The sequence below is a fragment of the Brassica napus genome, chromosome C4 (genome assembly GCF_020379485.1).
Source record: "Brassica napus cultivar Da-Ae chromosome C4, Da-Ae, whole genome shotgun sequence".
Lineage (NCBI taxonomy): Eukaryota > Viridiplantae > Streptophyta > Magnoliopsida > Brassicales > Brassicaceae > Brassica > Brassica napus.
This window is the reverse complement of record NC_063447.1, coordinates 10,414,045-10,424,518: the sequence shown is the minus strand read 5'-3', so window position 1 is coordinate 10,424,518 and position 10,474 is coordinate 10,414,045. Positions and strand designations below refer to the sequence as shown.

The window sequence follows — 10,474 nt, the reverse complement described above, 5'->3', positions numbered from 1 at the left end:
AGTGAAAACTTAAAGAAAACCAGTAAAAACATGCCATTATCTTGAAAAATATGTCTGAGACGAAATGCATATTTTCAGATCTACGAAGTGAGAAAGAAGATGGCGACAAGATGGTCTTTTAATGCACACTAAAGACAAAACGAGTAAATAAACAAAAAGAAAACATGATCTGAGCTTCGAACCCGAGAAGTCTAGTTGGAATAAGTGAGCAAAAGCCACTTAACCACTCCGCATTTTTATACTTATCTTACATATAACAGATATATATGTAAAACTGTACAAAATTAATCTCCGCTTAATCCCCGATTTTCTCTCAACTCGCTAGGCCCGGACCGGCCGCACGCGTTACGCCTACCGTATTTCCTACACTACAAGAAAACATTGAGTTTGCAACTACAATATTAGTCACTAAATGGTTGTAAATAAGAATTTCGTAACTCATTTGTAACTACCTTGTACGGTTAGAAAAGCTTCGTCGCAAATAGAAATGGTTGCAAATCCGTTGATAATTTGCAACTAATTTGCAACTACGAAACTTAGTGGTACATTAGCCACTATACCACAACTCGAAAAAAGGTTGCAAATATTTATATTGTTGTTACCAATTAGCAACTAATTTATTTCACAAAATGTTTATCGCTAATTAGCTACTACTTTGGTTAATGCAGTCCTAATTTAGTCACAAATATTAGTAACATATAAGCAACTGTATAATATTAGGTAGTCTCAATTAAGTCACAAAATATAGTGACTATTTTGCAACTGCATTGTTATAAGTAGAGCGACTGATTTGCAACTACACCCTTTTGAGAGTTGCAAAATTGTCACAAAATATAATGACTGATTTGCAACTATATTATTTGTAATGTTGTGGCAATATAGTTGGGATTATGCTGACTGATTTGTAACAACATTATTTGTATATTTAGTTGCTAAATTATAATCTGAAAGTAGAATATTAATAAAATCTAGTTTTGATACTAATTTTGGAACATCCATTGAATTCCTTAAACTTTAAAATACAAAATACTTAAGATTTTTGTTTTATACAAATGGCAACTACTTATCTTTGCCAACCCAAAAAGGAGTTATGAACTACTTATCATTGGCAACCAAAAAAAGAAATCATAAACTACTTATCTTTGCCAACCAAAAAAAGAAATCATAAACTACTTATCTTTGCCAACCAAAAAAGAACTTATTAACTACTTATGGCATAGGAGTAGTTGTCGCAGATGCAGACGCTGCGATCATAAACTCCGAGAATGATGGGTCTTTACCTTGCATATAGGTGAGCAGCATCTTCAAAGTATTGATCTGGCTTTGATGCTCTGCATCTCGAGCTGCTGTTTCAGCATCACGTCGAGCATTGGCTGCTGCGGTTTCAGCATCACGTCGAGTATTTGCCGCTGCTTGCTCTTCAATTAGACGTTGAGAAGCTTCAAGTTGTTGTTGCAAGTGTGCAAATGCAGAAGAAGTTGAAGTTCCAGGACCTCCTTTTCTCTTTTTGTTGCCATATAGTGGAAGAAGGCTACCAAGTCCATACTCATGTCCTCTCATATCCAAAGTAGTAGTCTGAAAATAATGAAATCTTTCACTTATTAATAGCTAACAAAACTTTATTAAAAACTTTACAATGGTTTATATGGTTTACCTCAAGAAAGATCTCATTCATTTCAGTTGGTGAAAGCTCAGGAATGTAAGAACTATCACCACCATTCACACACACGTCTTGTTCAACCTGGGACATCTTCTCATCTAATTTCTTTTCATAAGCTTGGGCGATCTGCTCAGCCTTCAGATCACTAAATGTCCCATCAGCCTTAGTATGAGTCTTTAAAAACACTTCTCCAATACTGACAGATCTGCCCAATTCTGGTTCCTACAATTATAAAATGAACTTGAAACAGAAAAATATGAAACCTTATAATTTACAATGTTATTGTTCATGTATGTTACCATATTTTGCTGAATACGTAAGAAGGACATTTGTCCTGCGAAGTGCTTGAATGGCCCAAGTCCACCACGGTCAGAGTTCCTACTGTTTGATGCGGTTTCACTCTTTTTCTTGGCTGCATCAGTGGCCCAGTAAGCGCACATTTTTTTCCACAATGTATCTCCAATCCAAGCTGGTCGTATGCCTTTCCTCTTTGCTTGACACACCATTCCTTTCATCCGATTAAGACAGATGATTTCAAACTCATCTCGTACAAGTGTGGTGATCGAGCGATCCCAGTGGTGTCCTTGTTTGTAAGTAGTAAGCAAATCTGACATAAAAATATGTTAATAAATTAATACCGCAAAGTCTTCAAAATAGCGACGTTGGATGTCAGGAGGCGTTACTGTCCAGCAGTAATACGCATCATCAAACTTAGCTTTCAAGAGCTTTGAGATTTTTCGAGTCAGCTTCCCACCATCACGATCAAACCTTGAAGATGAAAAGAAGAAGTGGTTACAAGTAAAAAAACGTTTGCTATAAATTCAAAGAAATAAAAATATAAGAGAAGAATGCAAATATAAACAAGATTTCTTTACAATCTGACAATTAAAAGGCATAGAAACCATAAAGTGAGAGAAGAACTAAAGATAGGGCATTGAAGCAAAGTTAACAACAGATAGAACAACAAAATGAAAGGAACAAAACCATAACTCAAATCCAATTGTTCAAAACAGAAACATCAAAGACAAATACCTAAATGTAAGAAACCAAAGTAAACACGTGTTCACAGAAGTGTTACTAACACAGAGAAGAACCAAAAATAAATATGGAACATGTTCAAAAAAACGTGTAACGTAACTTTGAATCTATGATCAAACAATCAAATATAAACAGAGGAAATTCAACTATGGATATGAGACCAAAGCAAAAAAAAAGAAAACAAATGAAATTCTAAGGTGAACCAAATGAAATCAAACACAAACACAAACCAAACTCAATGTATAAAGTGAGATCCTTTACCAAGTACTTCCCTCTTTTGGAACTAGAGATAAGACTGGAAGATGATTTTCACGTCCAGGAATTGCAAGCAGGTCATCCAAAGTCATCGAATTTTGAGGGGGAGGAGAATGTGGGTTTTGAGTTTGATGCGGGTGCTGTTCCGTCGGGGAAGAAGAACCATCACGAGTCGGTGAAGAAGCAGACACGGGTGGGGACTGACGCAGAGTCTCTGACGGCGGTGAATTCTCCGGAGCAGACACCGAGTCTCTGAAATTAGAAGTGCTAGGGTTCGAGGCGAAGTAAATTCTTCCGGAAGAGCTACAAACGCCAGCAGCTTGACTCCCACCACGAGTGGCACCACGACCACCACCGTGACTCGCACCACGACCACCACTGCGACCTTTCACTGATCTACCAATTCCAGACATCGTGACCTTTGTGTGAGTAGAGATTAGGTTAGAAGAAAGGGGCGTTGATTAAGGGTTTCTTAATATAAATGTATTAAACGTAGTCGTACTAGGGTGGGTAAAATATTTACTCTCTAAACATTAGGCGGGTTAATGTAAATTAGCCAAAATTTAGGGATAATTTTTTGGAGCCAAATTTGTGAGACCAAAGAGCAACAACTTCTAACAACTAGTTGCAAATTAGTAACAAATTATAATAAATATCCTATTATTTTGGAGCCTTTCTAATGAATTATGGTTGGTTTTCTTATGTAAAATAAACTATAATATTAAGAAAAATATTTTGCTATTATTTTGGAGCCTTTTTAAGAAACAGATGTAACATATTATAATATTTGCAATATAGATTTTATTTGGTTTATTGGACTATTAGAGTAAAAACTTTGCAACTATAGAGCAATAACAATAAATTTTGTAGTTGCAAATATGTTACAAAGCAACTGTATAAGCCCCGTTTTATAACTAAACTACCACGCTTGTTCACAAATTAGTGTCAAATTAGTTGCACTTAACCATATATCGCAAAAGCAATTTGTTTTATATTTACTAAACCATGAGACATTACATAAAAATAGTATTATTCAAATTGATTCAAATTATATTTATTGTTTTCGTTTTTTAGTTTACTAAGTGCATATGATCAATCTAATTAACGTAAATTTTAATATTAGTACTATCCGTAACTAATTTGCGACTACCTTAATTAAATGAGTTGTAAATAAGTCACAAATGTTTTAATGTCTGAAAATTTGTCACTGATTTGTGACTCCGGGTTACGAAATAGTTGGAAACGATAATTATACATAAATAATAAGTTCAACACAATCTATTATCTTACATAAACATACATGTTAATAGACTAGACAAATAGCCTCTTGTGAAATAGATGGGCCAAGTTGATGCCTTATTCAGAGGACCTTGAACCAAATCTTGAACCCATATAGGAAAAGATTCAGCGCCACTAGAGTTGATTGTTGAAGCAACCTGCATTATTAAAAATTACGAATAAATATATATATATATATATTTCTACCTATAAAGGTTAAGTATATACACATACAAAATCTCTAATCCATGTAGGAAATTCTTCATCGCATTTGCTTGAAATATCTTCTTCAGAGAGTTCTGGATATTGAAAACGAATTTGTTCTTCAAATAACCTAAAACCAAAAAGAAAAAATATTTACACAGCAATGAATATGTTTTTACAATATTATTCACTACTCAAGTACTTTTTTAACTGAAACTAAAGATTTTACCTTTCATATGGTCGGAAATATTCACAGTTGCGCAAAACATACGCATGTGCGCATTGATAATCTTTCTCAGAAAACCATACTTCTTTTCTTTTCCCACTTGGACGACCTACATGAGTAAATATATCTGGTATTCCTTGGACATGATAAACATGAGCTTCGCCTTCATCGAATCTTGTGGACCTGACCCAAAAAACCTTAAAAAATTAAATTACATCTAAATAACATTTATTTACACCGTAAATGCTTTTAAGTTTTACCTTAATTTGGTATGAATATGTGCGGCAAAGTAGTGCTCCGAAAAATAAGATATCTCATCATTAATATATGACTGAATAATCGATCATGCAGGATATCTTCTGTTTTTAGCTTTGCTTTTTAATTTCTTGAAAAACCTTTCAAATGGATACATCCACCTATATTGCACAGGACCGCCTAGTTCAGCTTCATACGGGAGATGTACAGCTAAGTGTTCCATGACGTCAAAGAAAACAGGTGGGAAGATCTTCTCCAAATTACATAATATTATGACTATATTTTCCTTCAAAGATCGAACAGTGAATTGTTTCAATGACCTGGAACATAAGTCGCGAAAGAAAACTCCAACCCCTACAATAATCAAATTTTCAATGCAAACTTATTAAGTAGTAATATGTTTAATCATTCACATATGTAAGACTTGTTATTTGTACCTGAAAGTGCAAGATGTACGTTTCGCGGTAAGAGTTCTGCAAAGATAAAAGGAAGTAGCCTTTCCATAAAAACATGGCAATCATGACTCTTCATACCAGAAAATTTTCCTCCATCTATGTCGACACAACTGGCTAAGTCTGAAGCATAGCCATCTGGAAATTTAACCTCATGTTTAACACATTCCAATAAGCGTTCTTTTGCCTGTGGTGTCAATCTGAAGATAGGAAATGGAGCTCTACCATAATCATCAACATGCAAATCTTTCCGATTGCAAAATATTGCTATATCCAATCGTGCCTTAACAGTATCTTTTGACTTCTCCTTAACGTTCATAACAGTATTGATGATGTTATCAAAAAAATTCTTTTCAATGTGCATCACATCAAGATTATGCCGGAGATTAAGGTCTGTCCAATACGGTAGCTCCCAAAAGATGCTTTCTTTGTGCCAATTATGCCAATTCCCATATCCTTTCTTCTTTACATCATGACCGTTTCCACCACATTCAGATGTTTTGGGTGGATTGACCTGTCTTATCTGCTCTTTTAAAACTTGTTTACCCGTCAAAGTTCTTGGTGGATAATCATTCAAAGCATCCTTTCTCTTCAGAAAGTTTGTTTTGTTCTTCCGTAACGGATGACCATGAGGAAGATACCTTCGGTGACAATCAAACCAACATGTCTTCTTTCCATTTGTCAACTGAAAGGCTTTTGTATCATCCATGCAAATTGGACACGATAATCTACCATGTGTCGTCCATCCAGACAACATTCCATATGCTGGAAAATCGCTAATCGTCCACATAAGCACTGCCTTTAAATTAAAATTTTGATTTAATGATGCATCAAATGCCTCGACTCCATTATTCCATAACTCTTTCAACTCATCAATAAGAGGTCGAAGGAAAACATCAAGACTAGAGCGAGGATGATTTGGACCAGAATTCAAAATTGTAAGAAACAAGTACTCTTCATTCATACACATATATACCAGGAGGTAAGTTATATGGCGTCAGGATTACAGGCCATAATGAATGATTACGGGACATTCCAAATGGATTAAATCCATCTGTACATAAACCCAAGTAAACATTGTGGGGTTCATCAGCAAAATGACGATGTAGTTGTTGAAATTTTTTCCACTCCGCTCCATCAGATGGATGACACATCTCTCCCTCCTCTGCTTCGTGCTCAGCATGCCATCTCATTGCAGCCGCAGTCTTCTCGCTTTGATACATTCTCTTTAGTCTATCAGCAACAGGTAAATACCACATACGGCTGAATGGTATTTTGGTTCGTCCTTCGCTAGGCTTATATCGTGGTGCATCACAAAATTGACAGTTATCCCATTTTTCATCTTCTTTCCAGAAGATCATACAATTGTTAATACACACATCAATTGTATAAAATGGGAGCCCTAAATTTCTCATCAACTTCTCTGTCTCGTAATATGAACCAGTTGCTTGATTGTCCGCCGATAGATATTCCGTAAAAAGTTCTGCCCACGAGTCCATGCACTTTTCACCCAAATTATTATCCGCCTTGATATTCATGAATCGAGCAGCTAAAGATAATTGAGTGTGACCTTCGTGACAACCATCATACAATGGTTGTTTTGCAGCTTCTAACATATCGTAAAATTTTCTTGACTCGTAATTAGGCTCTTCCATATTTTGATAACTTTCATTTTGATGATAGTTATCATAAACAGATGTTCCACGAAATGCATCATTCACCATGTCGACATATCTATCATCTATATTCCTAACTTCGGTTTGACTGCCACTAGGATGATTTGAATTGACATGACTTGTTCCTAAGTCAATATTCAATTGTTCCCCATGCATATACCAAACATAATATTCTGGCATAAACCCTCTAGTATATAGATGATTCCAAATTTTACGCCCCGTAAGAAATTTATCATTTTTACATACACTACAAGGGCAGTAAAACTTACCGCCACTGCTTTGTGCTAATGGCTGGCTATTTGCAAAATTCATGAACTCTTCCACCCCGGCTGAAAACTCGGATGAGATATTATTCGTCCTTTCGTCGATCCTTTTGTACATCCACTCACGAGATTTCCAGTAATTATAGTTTTCTCCCATCTTTTGTATAAAACGTTTTTTCTTTTCACGATATTTTTTTTTGGTGTATGAAAACGTTTTTTTAATAATTGTTCGGACAAATGAGAAGAGAATGGACGATTGATTTAAATAGAGAAATACTTGAAACTATTTTGCAACTACTAAAAAAATAGTTGCTAAAGTTAGTTGTACCTACTTCCCAACGCCGTGCAAAAAAACATGTGTACACCAACTTTTTTACAATTCATCACAATAAAAATGCAACAATTTTGCAACTACAACATTTAAATATCTTTCCAACTAATCTGTAACTCCGGTTTTCCAACAACAAACGTGGTTGCCCTTTAGTTGCCTTATTGCTACTACGTTGCGACTTCGCAATAGAATTGCAAATATGTCTCAAAAGCGTGACAATAAATCAACTCATTTACAACCACGAAATTTGGTTATACATTTGCAACTTATTTAAGACGTTTTCATTGTAGTTGCAAAATTGTTGCAAATTCGTTAAAGATGGGTTACATAAAGACTGTAGTTGCAGAAATAGTTACCATATTGATATTGATGTTTTCTTGTAGTGCTAACAGGGACCCTAACCATGAGTTCATAAAACCCCACTCAAACATCCCAAGTTCCCAACCAATGGGTAAAAAACAAAATACAGACAATAATATTCTAAACAATCCCTTTCATGAAGAACTAACTTTAAAAATGACTCGAGTCCCGCGGAGAATTTTTCAAAGTTAGTTATTGATGAAATGGCGTGTATAGAATATTATTATCTGTTTGACCCAAAAAAAAAAAGAATATTGTTATATGTATTTTGTTTTTTACCCATTGGTTGGGAACTTGGGATGTTTGAGCGGTTTTATATATAGCAACTCTAGACCATGGCACTCCCACGTAAAAGCAAAAATAATAATATGAACATGAATGTGACCTATCCATCTAGTTTCACGCTTGTGCTTTCCATTATGCTGGTCCTGGCCTTAGCTAATACGTTCCTTGAGATCCAAGAATCAAAAGGTCAACTTCCTCCGGGCCCAGGACGATGGCCGATCATTGGAAACTTGTTCCAAATGATCATGAACCGGCCGGCTCATCAGTGGATTCACCGCGTAATGGAAGATATGGAAACGGAGATAGCTTGCTTCCGTTTTGCCGGCGGCGTCCATGTCATTATCGTAACCTCAAGCGAGATTTCCCTAGAAGTGCTTAGGGAAAAAGACAAGGCTCTCGCAGACAGAGCTGAGGCATACTCGATCAGACTCATAAGTCATGGCTACAACGGCGTTAGTTTCTCTTCCTACGGTGAGCGGTGGAAGCTAGCGAAGAAAGTGATGGTCACTAAACTATTGTTTATTCGGCTTCACTATAGCAGACTACCGCCCTTTTCTTAGAGGATGGAACGTCGAGGGTGAGGAGAAGGACGCAAGAGAAGCGGTTGATATTATCAACAGGTGCAACGACCCGATCATCCGCGAGAGAATGCATTTGTGGAGGGACAAAGGCGGAAACGAGACGGAGGAAGATTGGCTCGATATTCCAATCAAGCAAAAAGATGATCAAGGAATACATTTATTCACATTTGAGGAGATTAGAGCTCAATGCAAGGTAAGAACTGTAAAAGAAAAAAAAAAATCAAATTAGCGTTTCATCTCTTACGCATGTTTCATACTATCATGCATTCCATATGTAGGATGTCAATGTTGCAACCATCGACAATACAATGAATACCGTGGAGTGGACGATAGCGGAGATGTTGAATCATCAAGAGATTCTTGAGAAAGCTACAAAAGAACTGAACATTATAGTTGGCAAAGACAGGCTTATCCAGGAATCAGACATACCACAACTTAACTACATCAAAGCTTGTTGCAAAGAATCTTTCCGGCTTCACCCACCTAATGCATTTTTGCCTCCTCATGGAGCCCGAGAAGATACTACTCTTGCTGGTTATTTTGTCCCCAAAGGTCAAAATTTCATATTTATTATATACGCTAAAGCCCCAATATTAATAAAATGTCAAGATACCCAGACCATCTCAAGTTTGAGTAATAAAATAGCCGTTTGTCGCCAAAAAATAAAAATAAAAAAATAAAAGGTCAAGATATTAATTGTATCAATATGGAGAAATTAATTTATTAAATATAGGTTTCAATTGGTGACCACATTTTTTTAAAATATGATGATTATCAAATTTTATACCTAGAAATTTTGTTAAATTTTTTACACATGGATCATAACTCCAGTCCTCTAATTTTCTCTTGTTTAAAAGAATTTATGAATAAATATTTGTTTCTACAATTTTTATGAGGAACAAATTGAACAAAAATTATTATTTTCTTATTTATTCAATTCTTCAAGTGAATTTCTGTTCATTATTTTGTTTTTGTTTTTCCTTAAACATACAGTCACCAATCCAAGTCATAGTAAATATTAGAGGTTTAGGGGGTCTTGCTTAACTTCTGTCAAACAGTTTATGACATAGGGCATTTTAAAAGAACACAATCGAACATAATATGACGTGGTTATATATTTTAAATTGCAACGACAGGTAGTCAAATTCTTATGAGCTGTCCAGGACTTGGTCGGAACCCTAAGACATGGGAGGAACCTGACGCGTTCAAGCCAGAGCGACACCTTGTTGATCATGCTAGGGACCCAGTGGATGTGACTTTAGATGGAGCCCGACATGCGTTTCGTGGTATTCGGCACCGGTCGGCGTGGCTACACAGGTCCTAAGCTTGGAGCAACAAAGATCGTCATGTTGTTAGCTAGGCTTCTCCAAGCAGCGCCGGCTCGACATTGTCCGAGTCCTAGGTCAAAATTTTTTTTTACCCTTTAAAATTTATACGTAGATAATGTTTAAAATATTTTAAATTTTAATCAGTAATATTTTGTACATTTGTAGTGAAAATAAAACTATATACATATCAAATAATTTTAGATCTTTTTCAATTTTATTTATTATTTTTTATATATAAATATATATAAATTTATACGGGCTTGGTACCGGGACGGTCGCACC

At 35.7% G+C, this 10,474-nt stretch overlaps 3 protein-coding genes across 3 annotated transcripts; 1 reads left to right on the top strand and 2 right to left on the bottom strand.

Annotated features, from left to right (window-relative positions):
- Window positions 1-994: 994 nt before the first annotated feature.
- On the bottom strand, window positions 995-3,749 carry LOC125585109. Its single transcript, XM_048753547.1, has 5 exons — window positions 2,960-3,749; window positions 2,299-2,428; window positions 1,960-2,247; window positions 1,655-1,882; window positions 995-1,575 (listed from the first exon to the last, which is right to left on the bottom strand). The coding sequence occupies exons 1-5, from the start codon at window positions 3,364-3,366 to the stop codon at window positions 1,210-1,212; spliced, it is 1,419 nt and encodes a 472-aa protein (XP_048609504.1). The 5' UTR covers window positions 3,367-3,749; the 3' UTR covers window positions 995-1,209.
- Window positions 3,750-4,752: 1,003 nt separating this feature from the next.
- LOC111198451 lies at window positions 4,753-7,924 on the bottom strand. The gene is made up of 3 exons (XM_022701729.2): window positions 5,354-7,924; window positions 4,922-5,270; window positions 4,753-4,844 (listed from the first exon to the last, which is right to left on the bottom strand). The coding sequence occupies exons 1-2, from the start codon at window positions 6,336-6,338 to the stop codon at window positions 5,005-5,007; spliced, it is 1,251 nt and encodes a 416-aa protein (XP_022557450.2). The 5' UTR covers window positions 6,339-7,924; the 3' UTR covers window positions 4,753-4,844; window positions 4,922-5,004.
- A 409-nt stretch (window positions 7,925-8,333) lies between these two features.
- On the top strand, window positions 8,334-10,188 carry LOC106392762 (hexahomomethionine N-hydroxylase-like). The gene is made up of 4 exons (XM_048755450.1): window positions 8,334-8,754; window positions 8,822-9,057; window positions 9,143-9,416; window positions 10,001-10,188. Exons 1-4 carry the CDS (start codon window positions 8,334-8,336, stop codon window positions 10,186-10,188), a joined length of 1,119 nt encoding a protein of 372 aa, XP_048611407.1.
- Window positions 10,189-10,474: the final 286 nt, after the last annotated feature.

Bases quoted from the DNA above. Each gene is read 5' to 3' on its own strand.
- LOC106392762 (XM_048755450.1), top strand. From the start codon at position 8,334: ATGGCACTCCCACGTAAAAGCAAAAATAATAATATGAACATGAATGTG. The intron at 9,058-9,142 runs GTAAGAACTGTA...TTCCATATGTAG, and splicing joins AGATTAGAGCTCAATGCAAG to GATGTCAATGTTGCAACCAT. The intron at 9,417-10,000 runs GTCAAAATTTCA...TTGCAACGACAG, and splicing joins TGGTTATTTTGTCCCCAAAG to GTAGTCAAATTCTTATGAGC.
- LOC111198451 (XM_022701729.2), bottom strand. From the start codon at position 6,338: ATGTGTATGAATGAAGAGTACTTGTTTCTTACAATTTTGAATTCTGGT. The intron at 5,271-5,353 runs GTACAAATAACA...TGATTATTGTAG, and splicing joins CGTACATCTTGCACTTTCAG to GGGTTGGAGTTTTCTTTCGC.
- LOC125585109 (XM_048753547.1), bottom strand. From the start codon at position 3,366: ATGTCTGGAATTGGTAGATCAGTGAAAGGTCGCAGTGGTGGTCGTGGT. The intron at 2,429-2,959 runs GTAAAGGATCTC...TTCATCTTCAAG, and splicing joins CCAAAAGAGGGAAGTACTTG to GTTTGATCGTGATGGTGGGA. The intron at 2,248-2,298 runs GTATTAATTTAT...ACTACTTACAAA, and splicing joins GCTATTTTGAAGACTTTGCG to CAAGGACACCACTGGGATCG.